Source organism: Colossoma macropomum, unplaced genomic scaffold (genome assembly GCF_904425465.1).
Source record: "Colossoma macropomum unplaced genomic scaffold, Colossoma_macropomum, whole genome shotgun sequence".
In the NCBI taxonomy this organism is placed as follows: domain Eukaryota; kingdom Metazoa; phylum Chordata; class Actinopteri; order Characiformes; family Serrasalmidae; genus Colossoma; species Colossoma macropomum.
In genome coordinates, this window is record NW_023494797.1 from 20,379,012 (window position 1) to 20,402,151 (window position 23,140).

Consider the following 23,140-nt stretch of genomic DNA (forward strand, 5'->3'; position numbering starts at 1 on the left):
CCATCTTGGCTATAAATATGTCTCAGCATATGCTAAATGTACTAGTGTAGGCTAAAAACTATAATATAAACAAAAACACAGACTTACTTTGCTCTGCTTTAAGCTTTAGCTCAGCTATAGCTGCTTTTCTCGCATCTCCAGCAGGAAACTTTTCCACAAAAGTAGAACAGTTTCTTGTAAAATGTCTCTCAACGTTTTTTACTAGGCTGAAGTCGCTTCTTATTCACCAGCTTCTTGTTCAAACTGTCCCATTCCACCTTAAATGGTGCAGCTGTTACATTTAAGGTGGAACGGGACAATTCGAACAAGAAGCTGGTGAATGGGAAGCGACTTCAGCTTGGCAGCTTTTTTTTTTTTTAGTATTTAAAAGTTTCTTGTTACAGATTAAACGTAACAGGAAACCAGCTCAGTGCTTATAAATGCAAGTAAGTCCATTCATCTCCAAATTATCTGTGCTCGTTTTAAGTCCTTCTTTGTCTTGTCGTTAGTTACTAGCTAGGCGAGACTGTTGTCCTTGTTGCTGAGAAACCTGCAGTCTGCACGCCAATCTTCAGAGTTATAGGGGGGTAAATTAGCAGAGTTTAAGATCATTTATTGTTAAACTGTGTTGAACGATCATCAGAGCTTTATTTTACTGTAAAGGAGGATTATTTTATTATTACCTAAAATTCTACCTTATCTAATTCTGCTGTGGAGCCGCAACAGGGCAGTAAATGAGCAACACTATATGCAAGTTGTGTCACATGAAACTAAAATATTTTGGAACCGCGACAAATGTGAGAAACCATATTACGCTTCCACCTATTTTCCACCCGGTTGTAGCTGCTGCCAACCAGAGGACCATCAAGCAAGCGATGTCAGAGCTTCCACCCAACTCGGAAAGGGTGAAACGAACGACAAACTCTATCGCAACTTTTATTGTCAAAGGATCTGCGTCCGTACTCAGTCTTTGAGAACCAGGGCTTTCGCGCCATGTTGTGCACTTTGGAGCAGTGTTTGGATACAGCGTCCAGTCTCGAAGATATTTCACAGCAAGATGAATCGAGATGCATCGATAATCGTTTCATAATCGCATCGCAGCCTCTGAATCGCAATCGAATCAAATCGTGAGGTGCCCAGAGATTCCCACCCCTACCGCACACACAACACACGTATATCCCCTCTAGCTGATACTCGGCATTGTGACCTTAGGCTCATGTGCAGCTGCTCCAGAGCGTCTCATTCTACAGGTTTATAGGTTATGTGGTCTGTAGGCTTCTCTATGGAGATTAGACAAGCTGGCTGTGTAACTGAGCACCTTGCATCAGTAATGGGTGCAGATTCAAGTAGCTTAATCCACTAATCAGAAGGGCTGTCTGGACACTTTTGGACAGATGGTGGACCAAACTGTCTGGTAAGAAAGAAACTGATAAAAATGAGGACGCGTTCATGGAGAACATGAGCGCTAAAGGGGGAAGAAAGACGCCCTCAGTGTGGAACGGTGACTGATAGTGTGGGAGACTGACCTGGAGTGGAGTTCAGTGCTGCCGTTGTTGTATTTGCTCCCTCTTTCCCACATCCCAAAGTCCGGCACGCGATACGCCCTCTCCACGCAGAACACCAGGTTCTGGATAAAAGACACCTGCAACAACATGTACACCAGCGTCAGCGTCAGACTCTCTCTATTCCATTCACTCTATTCGTTTATTTACTTTTGTTTATTTGTTGATTCATTCTTTGGAGCGGAATACTCGAGTGTCTGTGTGCGTCACTGTCTGTTTAGATCAAACACTAAACATCTGTCATGACAATTAATGATTAAAAAACAAATAAGTTAATAAATTATTTTATTATTCAAATTCAGTGGTAGGCTGAAATACTGTAGGTAATACTGGAAGGTATTTTACTTTTTATTCAATATTTAAAGTTTTTTGGGAACTAAAAGGATAAACAATACACACACTGAAAAAAAGATGGTTCTTCAAGGGTTCTGTAATAAAGAAAATGGTTCTATATAGAACCATGAGCTCTCAAAGAACTCAAAAAAAAAAAATTAAAGGGCTCTTTGCTTCATGAAAACGCTCTTCATTATGATGGAGAATGTGCTGTAGATGGCTCTATATGGATTTCTATTAGAACATGAGGAAGAACCACTGAGAGGAACCAAGACTCAGAAGGAGAACCTTACTAAGAGCTTGAGAGAGAACCACTGAGAGGAACCAAGACTCAGAAGGAGAACCTTACTAAGAGCTTGAGAGAGAACCACTGAGAGGAACCAAGACTCAGAAGGAGAACTTTCCATAGAACATGAGGAAGAACCACTGAGAGGAAGGAACCAAGACTGAGAAGGAGAACCTTCCACAGAACATGAGGAAGAACTGCGACTGAGAAGGAGAACCTTCTTAAGAGCATGAGGAAGAACCACTGAGAGGAACCAAGACTCAGAAGGAGAACCTTCCCTAGATCATGAGGGAGAACCCTTTGCATCATTGAAAGGCCTTATGTAGAACATTTCTGAAAAGGGTTCTATATAGCACCAGAAAGGGTTCTTCTGTTGTTACAAGCTTGACATCGAAACACTAGCAGAACTCTTTTTGGTGCTATATAGAACCCTTTTCAAAAAGGTTCCATATAGAACCACCTACAGCACATTCTCCATCAATCTGAAGAACACTTTCATGATACAAAGAACCATTTGATCATGTAAAGGGTTGTGTGAGTGTCCCCAGCTCTATAGAGAACCATTTTCTTTACTAAAGAACCCTGAAGAACCATCTTTTTTTAAGATTGCGCTGTAATTCTTTATAATCTATTTATAACGTTCATAATTACTTCTAGTGATTTCTTAATAAGTTATTTTGGTAAGAACTAATTACATCAAACATGGAACATCTTTTAAAAGCTTCAGAGGTTCCACGTTTTATCTAGAACTGCTTTTTTCGATTGGATTAGACTTCAGAAACAGAACGATCTGATGCCTGATTTGCACTGTACTCTATTTTGCATTAGCCTGTACATTAACATTATTCCAGAGCGTATTCAGCATCCGCCTTATTTACCCTTAAGACTCAGTTGTGAATAATGATCTACAGCACTGTATCTCCCAGTAACTCTGGTAATTCATCACTCGTGTGGGTGGTACCGGTGCCGCTGGAAGCCCAAAGCATCAAGGGAGGGAACCCACCCCCACCGCCGTCGTGGAAACAGGCCACGGGAAAACAAGTGGCGCAAAGAATGATGACTTTGGGGGGCGAAAGTGGGGAAATGTGCACGCGCCAGGGGAGCAATGACTGACACGGGCTTTAATTTAACACGGAAAAAGCAGAGAGCCCCTAAAGCACGTTAAAATGGGGCAGAGAAGAAGAAAGGAGGGATGAGGAGAGATGGAGGAGGAGGAGGAATGTAGAGACTAGGGATGTTTTTATTTTAGGTTTGAATTCAATGATTAATGTGTGGAGTTCTACAGGATCTTAATGAACGCTCTGGCCCGAGGTGCCTCTATTTTCTGAATTCTCTCTCCTGGCCCGTCTAAAAGAGAGCAGCTTCACTGCAACTGCACACAAACACAAACACACAAACAAACACAAAACACACAAACAAACACAAACGAACACAAACAAAGCAACGGCAGTTTCCTTCTCTTCACTTCTCCCTCCATATTAAATAGTGCAGGTCTAAAGTTCAGACCCACCTCATTAAATGTGTTTCTCATATTTGTAAAGAGATTTTGATCTAAAAATGTACGAGTTTCTAAGATAATCATAAATAATAAAATTAATGACTGAATGGATTTTGGATATGTTTAAAAAAATTGGCCACTTTAATAGAAACACCCACTTTGTACTACCACTGACTGGCCACTTTATTAGAAACACCTACCCTTATTAGAAACAGCCACCTTGGACTTCCACTAAATGGCCACTTTATTAGAAACACCCACCTTGGACTCATACTTTACTGGAAACACCTACCTCGCACTTCCACTCACTGGCCACTTTATTAGAAACACCTACCTCGTACTTCCACTCACTGGCCACTTTATGAGAAACACTAATCTTGTACTTCCACTCACTGGCCACTTTATTAGAAACACCCATTTTGTACTTCCCCTCACTGGTCACTTTATTAGAAACACCCATCAACTGGCCACTTTATTAGAAACACCCACCAACTGGCCACTTTATTGGAAACACCTACCTTGGACTCCCACTAAATGTACTTCCACTAAATAGCCACTTTATTAGAAACACCCACCTTGGACTCCCACTAAATGTACTTCCACTCACTGGACACTTTATTAGAAACACCCATCTCGTACTTCCACTCACTGGCCACTTTATTAGAAACACCCATTTTGTATTTCCCCTCACTGGTCACTTTATTAGAAACACCCATCAACTGGCCACTTTATTAGAAACACCCACCAACTGGCCACTTTATTAGAAACACCTACCTCACACTTCAACTCACTACGGATGAGCTACAGTCTGCACACCAACAAGGTGGAGCTACAAGTGAGGGGTTTCTGATATAGCGGCCAGACTTCATCCAGGGAACTGTAAAGTCAATGTTTCTACAATAAGTTTCCAGAAAAAAAACTCATTACAAGCCACCGGGCAGGAATAACTAACTAAATCTCCCATTTCCTTTCCATTTGTTCTACTGCCTGTTAATAAATGCATGGACTGGTTTGCTGATTTAACATCCATGCTTTTAAACTGCGTTACGCAGCCCAGTGGGCACTGTTTAAACGCGCCAATTAAGGTTTGCCATGCAAAACAGCACAAAAGCTCAAATAAAAGCAACGCTGGCAATCTGTTAGTGTTCATAAGGCAGGCCGGGTCTGCGCGGTGATGCTGCCTGTACGGTAAACAAAGCTCATGTAAACAGTAATTGCCTCTCGAACCTAACGCTGAAGAGGAACTCTCGTTTTGAAGATAAAGCCAAACGCCACCGGATACATAAAAGTGGCAATTATTCTATGGACAACGTTTCCACACAGCAGCGGCGGTTCGAGCAAATCTCCCTGACTGCGCGCCGCGGGAATGAAAGATGGAATTAATGAAGTCCACGAGGGCCGCAGGGGGAAAAGAGCCAGAGATTAAACTTTTACAGCTACACATAACAAATCGGTGCGTGGACCCCTCCTGCAGCCCCCCCACCCACTTACTGATCTAATCTAACTGTGAAAACACACTCACAACAGCGCGGTCAAGTCAGGAGGGGAGGGAAGACGGTTTTGGGCCCAGAAGGGAATTTAAAATGAAAATGACAATATCTACTCAAACATAAGGAGTAAGAAGTTTAGAGACCTTCAACTCCCTCAGCAGATTATTTATGAGGCTCTGAAGTCTCTTCAGTGTTTCCTCTAGTTTTCACCCCAGCCTGGGAGGTCGAGGTGCACAACTGTGGTGAAAACATACAATAATAATGGGGTTAAATTAAAATTAAGCCTTATTTCTTCTGTTTATCGAGAGCTGTGGAGGTGCTCCCACACACAAACATACAAACAAATAATTATATATTTAATGTCTTTAAACGCTTCTTATGGTGATGCAAGTTTGTTGTAACAGTTCGCTGTGAAAGCACTATTCTGAGAGAACAGTCATCAAATTTAGAGCATTTTTACAGGTCAGTCGGTGAAGGACAGAGGAGTTTTGCATGTATATACAGGTAAATCTTGTTAAAAAGAACGATGTGCATTTTTTATGCATATATATTTGCATTTATATCTATGCGCATTTTATATCTTCAACACAGTGAGTGTCTAAGCTTTAATGGCCTCTTTCAGTTATTAAACTGTGCTGGTCTGGTTGCTCCATCTGAATGACTGGATGCGCCGCCTGACTTTTCAGACTAATTTCAAATTCAACAGGCATCCCTGAACTTGAGTTAATACTTACATTTATTTTACATAAATAAACATTATTATAATTATTCCACATTTTCAAGGTTCTCCTGACGTCCAGCTGACATGGTAAACTGAACCGTTCTGACCACTCAAACATTTGTTACTAAATTTGTGAAAGGGCTACTGACCTTGGCACTGCACCATGAAGGTCACTTTGGGCTCTTCTTTATAATGCAGTACCTTGGCCCCCCTTTTGTAAAAGAATGTCAAAATAAAAGTCCTTTGTTTGTGGTTGTGCTCCTTCCCGTTTGAGGAAGTAAAAACTTGCAGAAAAAAAGGTTTTCAGTGAGTTGAGCAAGTTTAAAGTTGGCTTATTTTACAATACAGGTTTGATTTTAAAGTTTACAAAAATAAAATCATGTGAAATGATTTTATTTAGAGTTTTGTATAACTAAATTACCTTTTATGATTAATAAACTTAATTGATTTTACTTAACACACATGGTTGGACGGTTGCACACCTGACATTTTTTAGAATTTCAGAGGCAAAAACAAACTAAAATAAACTTTTATATGCTGGAAAACTGAAAAATGTATCACATAAAAAGAGATATTTGATATATGTCAAATATGTATTCAATTTTTGGGTGGAAAAATAATGGACTTGGTAGGTATTGTGATATAAACCGAGTCTGTTCTACAGTTTCTCATTAGGCTGAATGAATAACCGACTCTAAATGTAGGTATTGTGATATAAACTGACTCTGTTCTACAGTTTCTCATTAGGCTGAATGAATAACCGACTCTAAATGTAGGTATTGTGATATAAACCGAGTCTGTTCTACAGTTTCTCATTAGGTTGAATGAATAACCGACTCTAAATGTAGGTATTGTGATATAAACTGAGTCTGTTCTACAGTTTCTCATTAGGCTGAATGAATACCCGACTCTAAATGTAGGTATTGTGATATAAACCGAGTCTGTTCTACAGTTTCTCATTAGGCTGAATGAATAACCGACTCTAAATGTAGGTATTGTGATATAAACTGAGTCTGTTCTACAGTTTCTCATTAGGCTGAATGAATAACCGACTCTAAATGTAGGTATTGTGATATAAACCAAGTCTGTCCTGGTGTTTCTCAACAGCAGCTCTGAAAGAGCACATTTGTGAGTAGAGCATAAACAGGTCAATTATTTAAAGTGGACCAAATGTACAGCAAAATGATAATCATGACTCCAGACTGTAGGTTAAATTACAGCGCAGCTTTACATCAGATATGATCTCGGCCGTGTATTCCCCCGGGTGGACACTTTAGGAACGAGCCTGTGGCCAAAACAGAGAGACGAGCCAGTGGCAGCGGACTGAAAGGCGACGTGTTGGCAGGAAAACATGCTTTGCTGGCACCAGTCGTGTCCCCGCTGACTATTCTTTTGCAGCTATTACGACAGCTGACAGTGTGTGACAATGGCTGGGCAGGAGCCCGCCGCCACCACCGCACCATTACCACACACACGCACTCGCACTCTGCTCCAATTTGTGCTGGAACGCCTGCGGGTCATCATTCTACGGACGGGGGCGTTTCTCCTGAGGTGGGAAAGAAAGAGCTCCATTCTGTTGAGTTCGATTTTTTTGTTCAGTACCTCATCAGTGTTGTAGATGATCTGGAGACCAGAACAAATCATCTCCACCAGGTAGAGGAGGAACAGAGACACGGCATCGATCTGCAAAAGAGAGAGAGAGAGAGTGAGAGAGAGGCGGCTGTTTAAGCTGACAGATGGCCGACATTCAAATTTACACAACGAGTTTTCTTCTTAAGTTTTACCACCAGAGCTCGTGTTATTAGCATGGCGCTAACTGCCAGTCTAAGGCCCAGTCCCATTCCTTATTTTTACCCCTACCCCTTGTTTTCGAGTGTTGTCCCCCTGGAACTGAGTTACAGGGTAGTGGTTGAAATCTTCCCTCTGAAATGGACCCTCAAATAAAAAGAGCATCACTTCATTAACAGCTACCAGCGCTGCTCTGTAGGCGACCCTGCCAGTCTGCAGTGACAGCAGAGGAGGGTAAAGTTCAGCTCCTCACTGCTGGGCTTTAGTTACATTTAGGGCATCATATGCTCTTCAAAGAGGGGGGCAATTATTTATTATCACCCACCCCTAATTCTTCAGTGATATGAAGCTGAAGTCAGATATTCTCCAGCTTCTCGTTCAATTTTTTTCCGTTCCACCTTAAACTGCTGCTCCATTAAAGGTGGAACAGGAAATTTAGCCTAGCTAGCTACCAAGATATCAGCAAACTACTAGTTATTTTTCTGCTTGTTATGAAGAAAAGGACCATAATACATACATACATACATACATACATACATAATCTAAACCGCTTATCCTTCTGGGTCGTGGTGGGGTAGGACCATAATACATTGAAACAAAAATAAACAATAGTAGATAGTACAGGGAGATTCACTTGAAAGAGGCCCCGAATATTCTGCTGTAGCTCCCGTTAGGATGAAGCAATCTGAACCAAAAAATACTCTACATACTTTGATGTGTTTGTAATTGATTGCATTACATGTGACACTGGAGGTGATCTCTGTTTTCTGCCAGACACATGAAGGGGTACGGGGCTGTGCACCTGGAAGTTGCAAACGGAGGTTAAACGTCACAACGGCTGCCCGGCCCCTACCTCATCGCTCCGACGCAGGGGCATCCAGGCTTGTTTCAAGCTCCACATATTGCGGAGCTCATTGCACGTTGTTTCGTTCAGATTGCTTCATCCTAGAGAGAGTTATTACAGAATATTCGGGGCCTCTTTCGAGTGAATCTCCCTGTACGATGGTTATCATCATTTTTAACAGAGAAAATTCTCACATTTGTGGGTTTCTTTGATCTCTTGTGCTCCATCTTGCTGGCTTTTCTTTTTTTCTCATAACTCTCTGTTTGGAGTCTCTGAAAAACCTCCGTTTGGAGGGTCATGTAGCCCAAACACTTCACCCTCCCCCCCTCTATCTCAGCAAGAATCAGGACACCCTACCCCTAGACGTGAACATGCAAAACAGGGGGTAGGGCTGAGTGGCAGGGGCGAGGGGTGAAATGGGATTGGGTCTTAGTCTAGTTAGGATGTTTATGTAAGACTGTTTTCTTATCTGGAGTTAATGATTTCAGAGTTAGGAATAATAATAATAATAATTATAATAATAATAATAATAACAATAATAATAATAAGGTTGATTGAGCCATGCATTGGGTACTTGTTATATTGGCCTCTTAGCTGCAGTAAAAAACAAAAACAAACTTCAGACACAAAACATGTCTTTGGAATAAGGGAGGAAGCTGTTCACACCTTTGCTGAACTATCACTTTAAGGCTGTTTCTTCACACCTGCATTTCGCATTCACGTCACCTCTGAAGTGGTGGATGACTGTGAGAAACAATACAGGCATCACAGCTAATCTGGAGTTGTTTCCCCCAAACGCAGCCCTCTCTAACGCTTAAACGACGCGGTCGTGCCGAATCGATCGGCGGTGGGTGTCAATGCGGCATACATGCACCGAACAGGCAGCCTGCCAATAGAGCCGAAATCACCAGAGCTCTAACTGCAGCTAATCTATAATACATATAATGAGACAGAGTCGTCCCAGTGGAACCGTCTCCAGTACAGCAGGAGTGAATCATTACCGCCGCTCTTATACGGTGACCTTTATCAGATCACTCCGTCTGAATGTTTGGAGTGAGACTGTGTGACTGAGCTGAGTGAACGTGAACGCAGACTGAAGGCTGAGCGGTTCACCTGCAGGTGGCTGTACTGATCGTACAAATACACCTCGTCTCCGGTGTGCACGTTGAACACGGAGTGCAGACATGTGTACGGATTCGGATCCTGCTTAAACCTCTCCACCTGAGAGAGAGAGAGAGAGAGAGAGAGAGAGAGAGAGAGAGAGAGGGGGGGGGGTAGAGAGAGAGAGAGAGAGAGAGAGAGAGAGCGAGAGAGAGAGAGAGAGAGGGAGAGAGAGAGAGAGGGAGAGAGAGGAGAGAGAGAGAGAGAGAGAGAGAGAGAGAGAGAGAGAGAGAGGACCAAAGATATTTTAGGCTTTTCCTGTATACGATTTCATACATATTACAGTGTATTTACACATATAAACATGTTTAACAAACTACTTTATTCAAAAACCTGACAATCATTAACATTAAGCATTCAATTTATTGCTTGATAGCAGTTGTTGATTACAATATGCAGAGAGGGGGGAAAAAGAAAGAAATGAAGAAAAAAAAGGAAAGAGAAAGAAAGAAAGCAAGAAAGAAAGAAAGACAAAGAAAGACAGAAAGACAACAGAAAGGAAAAGTACAATTAAAGAGAGTGTGAGATAAACAATGGAGAGAGAGAAAGAGAAAGAGAGAGAGAGAGAAAATGGGGAGAGAGAGAAATAAAGAAAAACAAAGAAAGAAAGAAAGAAAGAAAGAAGGAATAGATGGAAGGTGACAGAGAGATTTAGGAGGGAGAAAATAAGGAGAGAGAGCAAAGAGAGAAGAGAGAGAAAAAAGAAAAAAAAAACAAAAGAAAGAAGAGATAGAAGGAGAGATAAAGAGAGAAAGAGAAGAAAGACAAAATGAGCAGGGGAAGAAAGAAAGAAAGAAAGAAAGAAAGACAGACAGACTTGTGGTGACGTGCTCATCTCATTAATGCTGAACGATATATACAGGTTTTAGCAACATATGCTGCCATCCAGACGACGTCTTTTTCAGGGAAGGCCTTGATTATCTCAGCAAGACGATGTCAAACCACATTCTGCACGTATTACAGCAGCATTGCTCCGTATTAAAAGAGTCCAGGGTACTAAACTGACCTGCCTGCAGTCCAGATCTGTCACCACTGAAAACATTTGGGATATTATGAAATGAACAATACAACAAATGAGACCCTGAACTGATGAGCAGCTGAAATCCTGTATCAAACAAGAACAGAAAAACATTTCACTTTTTTAAATGCTTACAGTATTTTGTTAAAAGAAGAGGTGATGAAACACAGTGGTAAACATGCCCCATCACAACTTTCTGAAAATGTGTTGCTGACATTAAATTCCATACAATAAAAATTCAATAAAATTGCTAGTTTTTTTGGAAATGGGGTTGTAGCACCAAAAAGGGTTCTTCTGTTATATACAAGCTTGACATCGTAACAACAGAAGAACTTTTTTTGGTGCTATATAGAACCATACACAACACATTCTCCATCAATGGACCATTTCACCACGCAAAGAACCATTTAAGCATGAAATGGATTTATATAGAACTCACTGTGAATCTTTGCGTAGAGAAATGAACTGTTCACAGTGGTGGTGATAGGAACCAGACGTCCACCTCTAAAAGCTCCCTCACAGAAAGTTACTACATTAAATGGTTATTATTAAGCTGCCAACAATGTCTGAGACTCTGTTTTAAGATCATTTTTAGAAGATTTTGGCTTAAATCTTATCTTTAAACCCCATTCACGGTGGAGGGATACATGCAGGGTGTTGTGAGGCCTTAAAGAAAACTTATTATTTCAGATTTTCCACTATTTCCCCATCATCAACATTCCATATAAACTCAGAGGACTCGTGTAGGTTCACTGGTGGTTCTGGATAGTAAATAAAACGCCTATATTTGTGTTGTAGTCATGGCGACCCCTGGTTCCCATCACCACCACTGTAAAGACATCTGGGTTGGTGGAATCATTTCTCATCAATCCTCTCTGAACATCAACGATTAACTTATGCAGAAGTTTTCAAAGAAATCAGAGGAATTCCACTTTGACAACATGCGTGACTGTCCATATGCAGTCCACGCAGGGCAAACTCTGCTTGCCTTCTGGCCGACCGCAGAATCGGCCAGCGCACCACAGACCCGGGTGAACTGGAGGCACCATTACAGCTGCTTATGCTGCAAAGTGTATTTATAGACACCACAGCCTCATCGGTTATGGCAGATTTAGCCATTCCAGACTCGTATGGACGTCCCGCGCGTCTTTCTCGGTTAAAGGCTCCTTAAATGAACCGGACAACTCCACAAATTTCCGCTGATGTTTCCCTCAACAGTTAATCAGAGTGCATTAGTGCATTGTGTTTTGCATCATGAAAATCTACTCGCTGAATCATCAACTCCCAGACGCAGACGCAGGACGGGTTTGTCCGTCCAGATTAGGCTTTAGTACTTGTCTAAAAAGATCATTTAATACTGAATTCCTGTTGGACAGAGTAAGAACATAGAGTTCAGGGTGAAACGTAATGAAAACGTAAATACGTGTAGGTTCACTGGTGTTTTTGGATCATAAATAAAACAGTTCACAGTGTTTCATTGTCTACGAACACAGTGCACAGTGCGCAGTGTTAGAATACAGCACATTTTGTAGTGTAAGGCTTTAGTGTACAGTGTAATACATTACACAGAATATCATACATTGTGTATAGTGTACCTATAGGGCAAACTGTAAGAATATAATGTGTAGGTTCATAATATAACAGTAAATAGAGTAAGAACATACAGCACGGTGTACAGTGAAAGGCTTCAGTGTATAGTGTAATTTATTGCACAGAATATAGAATATGATGTATAGTGTAAAAATATAGAGTGTATAGTGTACTAATAGTGTGTAGTGCATGAATATAGTGTGTAGTGTAAGAATATAAAGCCAGGTAGTACCATGTCAAAATACATGAGGGCCAAAATATTATTCACAAATAATTACGTTTTCAAAATATCAGCACACAGAATCAGAGCTTTCTGTAAGTTACTGTGTTTCCTATCACTGTATAAGAGATGCTTTTATTTGTTGGACTGTTCAGATCAATTTGGATCAGTAAGAAATTGTAACAAATGTTATATATATATATATAGTAATATATATAGTAATATATATATTATTTATTTATTTAGTGTATTCCTATTCAATTGTTTACTTATTTTAAAACATTTTGCGAGACAAACTAAATAAAAATTTACCTGTTTTAGGTTTTACTAGATATTGTCGTTTACATGACAACAAATTGGGAGCTTGCCTGTTCTCCCCGTGTCTGCGGGGGTTTCCTCCGGGTACTCCGGTTTCCTCCCACAGTCCAAAAACATGCAGTCAGGCCAATTGGACATGCTAAATTGCCCCTAGGTCTGAGTGAGTGTGTGAATGTGTATGTCTGTCTGTCTGCCCTGCGATGGACTGGCGACCTGTCCAGGGTGTATCCTGCCTTCCGCCCAATGACAGCTGGGATAGGCTCCAGCACCCCCCACCGCGACCCAGAAGGATAAGCGGTTTAGAAGATGTATGTATGTATGTATGTATGACAACAAAATGCAAAAACCAACATCTCTTTGTTAAACGAGAAGAGCTGATAAAACAGCCAAATTACTGTTCAGCCTTAACGGGTTAATATTTCCTGACCTGCTGAATAAGTCGGTGCTGTGAGCTTCGCGGAGCTGCAGCTGCTTTAGTCTCTCTCCTGAATATTTACTGTACTGTTCATGATTTGTTTCATGTCTATTGATATTAGATTCATTACAGTCTTTTGAAACATGAGGCTCACATATTTGCAGTGGCTCTCGACGGAAAAGTATTCAAACTTCCATCTCGCCGAAATCTCCGGTTCTCAGTGCTGAGTTTGAGCTTTAAGGCTGCAGACCGGACTAAATGTCATTCAGTCAATTAAGTTGCAGGTCCAGTCAGAGAAGAAAGGCTCTTAAACTTCGGTGCTAACTTATAACACACTCTTAAATGGAAGCCACAAGCCACTTAAAAGCTGTGCGCTGGCCGCATTTGGCCCTGGGGCCGGACTTTGGACACCCCTGGTATACAGTATGCAGTGTATAGTGTACAGTTTAAGAACATGGGGAACAGTATATGTAATAAAATATATAGTGTAAGAAAATATGTAGAGTAGGAACTTATTACATAAGAATATTGTACTATCTATCCTACGTACACTAAAGATGTCCGATACTGTATATAACATATGATGTATAGTGTAATATAGTGTATTATATAGTATAATACAGTGCATTATGTATAAGTATAATATAATGCACAGAGTAAGAAAATAGTGCATACTGTATACAATATAACTATAATATGTAACTAACAAATATGGTTCTTCAAGGGTTCTTCAGCAAAGAAAATGATTAAAGGGTTCTTTGCATTATGAAAGGTTCAGATTGATGAAGAATGTGCTATATACGGTTCCACCTAGGGCCTTTTTGAAAAGGACTCTACATTGCACCAAAAGGGGTTCTTGTCACAATAGCAGAACCCTTTTTGGTGCCATACAAAATCCTTTTCAAAAAGGGTTCTTTGAGTGTTCTTGATTCTTTATAGAACCATTGTCCTTACTAAAAAACCCTTGAAGAACCATTTTTTTAGGTGTGTAGGGTAAGAAAGTAGTGTATTACAGTGTGACAACACAGTGTGCTAGAATATAGAACATAGTACAATATACCGTAACGCCGGCGTTCCCTGTCTCCCCACATTATGCATATTTTCATGCTACCCTCATTTAGCACACCTGATTCAACTCAGTGACTGAGAAGCTCCTGGTGAGCTGGTCAGCTTCGTACAGGAGGGAGAACGTAAGACCACAGGGTCTCCAAGACTGACTTTCAGAGCCTCTGCTGCAGAGGACAGACACAATGCCTGGTTTATGGAGAGATAAAGAGAGCAGTAGGCCAGGCTGAAGGGGCTCAGTGACCACCACGCACCGCCGCTTAGATCTGTGCCGACCCTTCAAACGCCCTCCAGCATATTTAAAGTGTTAAAAATAAGTGGCCTATTTTTGCTCTCTCTGTCTTCTCTCTCTGTCTGTCACTCTCTCTCCCTCTCTCTCTCTGGGTCATGTAAGGCATCCCTCTGTCCCAGATACATCCTGCTCCACCTTTTTAATTCCTCACTCCTGTCAGCAGGCTGTTTAACAGCAGGTCCGATCTCACCGCAGGTCTAAATCCCTCGCTCGCGGGAGCGGAGGAGAAAAAAAGAGGGATAAAGATACCTGCGCGGCGGAAAGGTGACATTTCAAACACCTGTTAGTCTTCACTGTCTACGGAATGAAGCCAATAAACCACAAACTGGTAAAAAAAAGACACAAAAATTATATTTTATATAATGAACAAAGATTCGGTTACACTGCCACGACAACGTAATGTATACCAGCATTTAAGGTGTCCCGGAGAACCCCAAGCCTGAAGCTTCAGCATTTTCATTATTTTATTATGTTTTATTAATATTTTTTTTTAATTAAGCTAATTTTAGGATACAGTTAAATCAAGTGCGTCTCATTATCATGCTGAGGTCAAAGGTAAGGTAGAAGCACTGCTGTGTCTGATCCACTCGCACCAGCGCAACACACATCAACACACCACCACCACGTCAGTGTTACTGCAGTGCTGAGAATGATCCAACACCCAAATAGTACCTGCTCTGTGAGGGTCCATGGGGGTCCTGACCACTGAAGAACAGGGTAAAAGGGGGCTAACAAAGTATGCAGAGAAACAGATGGACTACAGTCTGTAACTGTAGAACTACAGAATGGAACTATACGGTCAGTGGAACTGATACAGTGGACATGTATATACATATTTGGTACTAAATAACTTTTTTCAGTTATGTTGCCATGACAACAGAACACACCTCCTATACGTACAGTGTTCTTGAAAGCTTTACGGCTGAAGTTTTAGCATCAGCTAGAAAACAGTCACTAAGTAGCCCGATTAGCTACAGCGACAGTAGACAGTCGATATAAACATGAATAAACATAAAACATGGCCTGTGCAAAAGTTATGGCACATTTTAGATTTAATTTTTTTATTATTATTATTATAATTTTTTTGCCAAAATATAAATTCAAACAATAGAAATTCTCCATTTTAGTGATAAAAGGCGACTGGCTTAACCATACACACTTAAAAAAGATGGTTCTTCAAGGGTTCCTTAGTAAAGAAACTTGTTCTATATAGATCCATGACCACTCAAAAACCCTTTGCATGATTAAAGGGTTCTTTGTATGGCGAAGTGGTTCTTCGAAATGATATTGAATATGTGGTAACACTTTCTATGAATGTCACCTTTGTAAGCATCTATAAACACATTCATAACATGTTATAATGCATTCATAAGGCATTATAAACTTGGCTATAAATATTTATAAAAATGCATTACACGTTATAGCCATGCTTATTATGCATTATGAATTGTTAACATAATACATTATAAGTACTGATCATAACAAATTATAAGAGCTCATAAGTGGTATTTGTCCGCTCTAAGTAAAGTGAAGCGTACTGTACTAAAGCCTCCTCCAGTGTTAAGAGTGAGGCTTCAAGTTGAAGTATTTACTGAAGGATTTACTGAAACACTAAAACATTCACAGTAAAGCACATTACAGGCTTCAAATGTCAGAGTTTAAACTAGAGCTGCCATCAGTGTTTTACCCAGTGTGGGAAAGGTAATGTACACCACCGTTAGCTTGGTATTTGTCTTTACTTTACGCTCTCCAAGCTGGGACTGACTTCTTTGGCACTGACATTATAACATGTTATTAACACTACTTATAATGCATTATATTAACAATTCATAATGTATAATAAACATGGCTAAAAAGTTTAATTCATTTTTATAAATGTTTATAATCATGTTTATAATGCCATATGAATGCATTATAACATGTTATAAATGTGTTTATAGATGCTTACAAATGTGACATTCATAGAAAGTGTTACCGAATATGTTGTGTTTGGTTCTATATAGAAGCTTGTTGAAAAGGGTTCTAAATAGCACCAAAAGGGTTCTTCTATTGTGACGATGTCAAGCTTGTAACAAAAGATGAACCCTCTTTGGTGCTGTATAGAACCATCTACAGCACATTCTCCATCAATCTGAAGAACCCACTTCAAAATGCAAAGAACCTTTTAATCATGCAAAGGGCTCTGAGTGTTCATTGTTCAATGTAAAGAACCATTTTTCTTAGTAAAGAACCCTTGAGAACCATCTTTTTTAGGAGTGTAGTATTTGCTGAGGTGGAACATCAGCTCATCGTGACACGATGCGTCAGAAATAGAAACAGAGTCAGGCAGAACAGCATGTCGCATCTAACGTAGACAGATTTGTTGATTATAATGGAAGCGTTTTGGTTTTGTCATTGTTCCCTTGCTGTTCGGATAAAGAGGACAGTATTGAATATGCATCATCATGCAAATTGCTAGCTAGTCACCGCTGCCTGATTGAGAAGGTAAATGTCAATCGATACAGTCATATGCGAAAGTTGGAATAAACAATGTTTTTAAAAGAAACGAGTTACCAAATTCTCCACAGGGAACACTTAAATATGGCGCTTTAACAGGAAAACAGGACATAAAATGTGGCAGAATTTTTGCACAGATCATGTTTTATGCTTTATTTTGCTCCCCAATAGATAATTAGATAATTATAATGTTAGATAATATTAGTAAATAGTAACTGAATATTAAAATGTGCTCGTATTCACTTATTTTGTACTTAAAAAAAATTAACAAAACATACATACAGTAACAGTTCCATGCTGGGAGTGGCAAAAACTAAAAAATCCATCCGCCTCTACAAAGCATGTGCAAAATAAATCCCAGAGCAAAGAAATTCCTTCACTTGAAACCTTTATGGAAATATGCAGAATGTATAAAACGCGCGGATGCACCGCAGCCTTCTCAGGCCTTCATCAGGACACACAACAAAAAGACCCGCCACGTTTCAATAATACTTTTCTTAAGACGGGGTGTCCGGGAATCTCTTTGCTCTGGGATTTACTTTGCACATGCTTTGTGGAAGTTTTTTTTGCCTCTTCCAGCGTGGGTTTGCTGCACCGATGCCCCAAGAACGCCTGTCTTTGTGTGAGCTCTGAAACGCTTCTTCATTTCTGTTCTAACAAAACATGTAGTTTGACCAGGGGCGCACAAACTTTTGCATACAACTGTAATCCTTTTTTTTAATGAAATAAAAAAAGGTTTAATTAAAAAGAGTTTAATTAATCATGGGCAGCCTGAATAACAGAATGTGATGTTTTTAATAGCGTGTAATCAGTTAGTTTAATCTGACAACATCAATTAATGATAAAAGCATCTTCTTCCTGCCGGATGAGTGTGTTTACATGCACTCAATAATCCGATAACTGCAGAAAATCAGATTTTGTAATCCGATCAATGCATTTACATGCACGAGTAATCAGATAATGGGGAAACTCCAGGTCGACATGAGTCAGACAGTAATCAGATTTCTGCTTTATAACCAGCCAATAAACTCACAGAAGAAGACGCGACGTAAACGTAACGTAAAACTCAAACTTCATGCTGCAGCTTTTTTTCACTTTACCTGAAAATATGAACAAACATCATCTAGAAAATGATGAATATTTAAATCCTTCATTTCATCAAGCGTGTATTTGGTTTCAGTGTCGCTCCAAAAGTGTTTTGCTGCGTCTCGCGGCGACGCTGCTCGCTTATTTCCGGTATCACTGTCCGTTTTCGCACATGCTCAGTCTGAGAAATCCGAAAGAAATCAGAGTAAGAGTTCACAGCACTGAGAAATCTGACTACTGAGCTCAAATCCAGCCTCTTTATCAGATTTCTTATTCAGATTTCTAGACCTTACTCTGATCTAAGAAATCAGACAGTGCTGTTTACGCGACCGTTTGAATAATCAGATAACTGCAGAAATCAGATTATGATCGGATTATTGAGTGCATGCAAACACACTCAGTGAATCTGCGTGAAAATCCTGTGTGGAATAAAGACTTGCAGGCACGTTTAGACCAGCTGATCTCTGACTCTCTGATGATGAGTATGAAATGACTCAGCTGCACCTGTACGCCAGAGGCTTAACGAAAGGTTCAGTATAAGACTGCTAATGAGCTTCAACGCACGTGTGGACAGTCAGTCTCTATGGAAACAGACATGTCTGACGTGGCATATGAACACTTACATTTGCGAAATCCTCTGTTCAGTTCAAATAGGAAAAAAAACAAAAACAGCCTGTTTTGAATTCTAAGTTATGAAGTTATAAAGAGTGTTTCAGTCCTGACTGCTTCTTGAATGTAGGGCAGCCAATCAGAACAGACCTCATTTACATATATCAGTGAATGCATTTACCTGCACTTAATAATCCGATAACTGCAGAAAATCTGATTTTGTCAGTAATCCAATCAGCGCATTTACATGCGCTAGAGTAATCAGATAATGTGAAACTCCAGGTCTACATGAGTCAGACAGTAATCAGATTTCTGCTGTTACGTGACTGCGATACACGTATGTTTGTTTTTTTTTTTCTTTCTCTCTCTTTGTCTCTCTCTCCTCTCTCACCCAAACAGACCACTGTACAGGTGTGCAATGGGCCAATGAGGATGTCGCTGATATTTGGCTGCACACTTCTCTCCACCAATCAGAATCGCTGCTGTCTGCTGAGGGGCAGGTCTTGGCAGATGAAGGGGGCGAGTGCCACCCGTTGTATTTTGGTGAGGATTAGACCTGGCCAGGCAGATCAGACTTGGTTTATTTGTTTCATTTCTTTGGCACCGCCCTCCATCCACCTTTGTCCCACTAGTCAATGTTCTTACTTAAGCAGTTGTTAGTCGACTCTTATCTTTTAACTCCGCACTCGTTCTCAGCTCAGCACCTTGTAATATGGGTTTTGCTCTTTTGTTCTAGATATTATTTTTGTATCATGCACTTTTTGCAAACGGGAAGCAAAGTAAAGGAAAAAGCATCGACTGAAATCGCAACTACTGTGTCCTTCCTTCCTTCTCCCTTCACATGCCATGTTCTTTCCTCTCTACCCCACCTACATCTGAGGGGGAACATAAGAGCAACCAGCCAATAGACTCACAGAAGAAGACGCGACGTAAACGTAACGTAAAACTCAAACTTCATGCTGCGGCTTGTTTTAAAACGAGTCACTTTACCTGAAAATATGAACAAACATCATCTAGAAGATGAAGAATATTTAAATCCTTCATTTCGTCAAGCATGTATTTGGTTTCAGCATCGCTCCAAAAGTCTCGCGGCGACGCTGCTCACTTATTTCCGGTACCGCCGTCTGTTTTCGCACATGCTCAGACTGAGAAATCCGAAAGAAATCAGAGTAAGAGTTCACAGCACTGAGAAATCCGATTGTGCTGTTTACATGACCATTTAAATCATCAAAAATCTGCAGAAATCGGATTACTGAGTGCATGTAAACACACCCAGTCTTAAAGACTCAGCCTGTTTAATTCTAAGGGATAAAGAGAAGTACGAAAATGAATTATGGCTGTTTTGGGTTCATAGAACCCCATTATAACTGTACTTTCAGTGGAAAAATAAAACAACAGGAAAACGTTTGATATGAGCCCTTTAAAGCAGAGCCCACTGCAGCATCCAGCGATTTTAAGTGCACCTGATCTGATGCTGACCGGCTAGCAGCAGCACTTAGCCGGTGCATTAAAAGCTGCTATGTTCTTGGTGAGCGGCGGAGACAGATGCTAATGAGCGCTGCACTGTGTAATTAACTGTATAAACGGTGCATTCTAATTAAGACATGGAAAAGCTTTCCCCCAAATTAGGTCTTGGAGGTCAGGAGTAAATGAAACGGAACAATTTCAAAGGGAAAAAAAAAAGAAAGTGCCTTGATTACATGGAGCTGTGTGCGTAAGGAGAACAGTCGGCGCCTCAGGAACACTTGCTATATTGTATAGGCTTATAATTAAGAATTATTTTAACAAGCGCTGTATATATTGTGTTAGCTGCTCTGAATGTGTTTGTTTTGTTCTTTAGCAGCCTTATTAGGCTAATTCTTCATAAAGAAAGCATTACCACCAGCGGGGCTCTTTAAATGGCTGAATAACCCGACAGCATAATCATTATATTCAGTACAAGCTGAAGGTGAACCACGCTTACTATTCACCCTCTGGATGAAACAGTGGAAGGAGATTTTTATTATTACTAAAGGGAAATTACAGCCATTTGTCAACATTTCTGTGTGATTGGACGGTTAAAATTAATGTTAATGGTTGAACAGAGTCATTCAGAGTGGTTTGGTGTGAAACGCTCTGTTCTAGAGAAACTTAGTCAGAACTGTTCACAGTGGTGGTGATAGGAACCAGACGTCCCCCTCTAAAAGCTCCCACACAGAAAGTTACTACATGAAATGGTTATGAATTCACTGGCTGATGACTGAGACACTGTTTAATGACAGTTTTTGGCTTAAAACATATTTGTTAGAATCCATTCATGGTGGAGGGATACATGCAGGGTGTTGTGAGGCAAAATAGTCCCCAAAGAAAAAGATTTTTATAGATCTACTACTATTTTATCAACAACATTACACAAAAAACTCAGAAGGCACATTTTTTTCTCCCTCTAGCAACCACCAGTAACACCATAGCAACTGCCTAGCAACACCCTAGCAACCAGCTGCGATACCATAGCAACCACCTAGCAACACTAACAGGCACTTTGGATGCCACAGCAATCACCTAGCAACACCCTACCGTCTCTCTAGCAACCAACTGAAATACCATAGCAACCACCTATGATACTATTGTAACCACCTGCGATACCATAGCAACCACCTAGCAACACCTTATCATCCCTGTAGCAACCAACTAGAATACCATAGCAACCACCTATGATACAGTCGTAACCACCTGCAATACCATAGCAACCACCTAGCAGGCACTTTGGATACCACAGCAGTCACCTAGCAACACCCTAGCATCCCTCTGGCAACCAACTTGAATACTATAGCAACCACCTATGATACCACTGTAACCACCTTGGATACCATAGCAACCACCTAGCGACATTTAAACAGGCACTTTGGATACCATAGCAAATCATCTAGCAACACCCTAGCATCCCTTTAGCAAACAACTGGAATACCATAGCAACCACCTATAATACCATTGTAACCACCTTGGATACCATAGCAACCACCTAGGAGGCCCTTTGGACATCATAGCAATCACCTAGCAACACCCTAGAATCCTTCTGGCAACCAACTGGAATACATAGCAACCACCTATGAGACCACTGTAACTACTTGGATACCATAGCAACCACCTATCAGGCCCTTTGGATGCCATAGCAATCACCTAGCAACACCCTAGCATCCCTCTGGCAACCAACTGGAATACCATAGCAACCACTTATGATACCATTGTAACCACCTTGGATACCATAGCAACCACCTAGGAGGCCCTTTGGATGCCATAGCAATCACCTAGCAACACCCTCGCATCCCTCTGGCAACCAACTGGAATACCATAGCAACCACTTATGATACCATTGGAACCACCTTGGATATCATAGCAACCACCTAGCAGGCCCTTTGGATACCTAGCACCTAGCAACACCCTAGTAACCATCAGAGCTGCCACACTTGGCGTACCATAGCAACTGCCTAAAAATATCATAGTAACCATTTAGCAACACCTTAGCGACCACCTGAATGAGCCATTCAATCACTCCACATTTTCACTTTTCTAGCTTTCATTATCGCCAAACTGTTGCTGTAAACTGGACTAACACAAACATGAACAGGGACGTTTCCCTCCTCACCGCTTTAAAGCCTCGCGGTGCTGCTAATTCACCCCTTTTCTACAAAACAAATTACACTGAAGATTTCCTAATGAATTTCAGTCAAACTGCCCCCTACTAAGAAATTAGCTCCACTATATTACGCAACACATTAGTGCAGCATAATTCAGTTTCCCTGAGTTACTAATAGTAAAGCACAACATACAAAACCCCCAGGTGTCCACAAAGCAGCACAAAGCCTAATTAAACACATATTTTGCAATTATAGACACTGTAACTCGATGTGGGTTTGGTTTACAGGTTTATTAAATATGCTGGGCTCACTGGAACACTTTAAACACCCCCCACAGACCACCAGACTGGGCAGAGAGCCCACACTGACTTTCACACCACATTAAAGTGCTCATAAAAGCACATCAGAGTAAAGGAACATATGCACCAACCTGCTTATCACCGTCTGTTTACGCCTTCAAACGCCTTTGAAACAGACACAGGGTCCGCGTGCCCCACCGACCAGACAAACTGAACTACCACTGTCCAAACACTGACCAGCAGCACGCATCTTAGCTTATTTACTGGAGTCAGAGAGTGGAAGGTAAACAAAACAGCAAACAAAAAGCTGCACTGTAATGTTCTAAATGTCATTTCATTTATTTTTACCTTTTTAACTTGCATTTAATTTCTGTTCATTTCTTGTCATTTTTAAGACCCTCAGCCTCTTTGTAACGATAATCTAGGTTTGAAAAAGTAATTTAAAAGTAATTT

At 40.7% G+C, this 23,140-nt stretch overlaps 1 protein-coding gene across 3 annotated transcripts in view; it reads right to left on the reverse strand.

The window, feature by feature from the left end:
* Positions 1-23,140, reverse strand: part of phkb (phosphorylase kinase, beta) — a 177,651-nt gene that overhangs the window by 131,822 nt on the left and 22,689 nt on the right. For all 3 annotated transcript variants that reach the window (XM_036584480.1, XM_036584481.1, XM_036584479.1), the window contains 3 exons: positions 9,615-9,722; positions 7,472-7,552; positions 1,506-1,621 (listed from right to left, as the gene is read on the reverse strand). In XM_036584480.1, the coding sequence (XP_036440373.1) occupies positions 1,506-1,621; positions 7,472-7,552; positions 9,615-9,722 (305 nt within the window). The remainder of the gene's footprint in view (positions 1-1,505; positions 1,622-7,471; positions 7,553-9,614; positions 9,723-23,140) is intronic.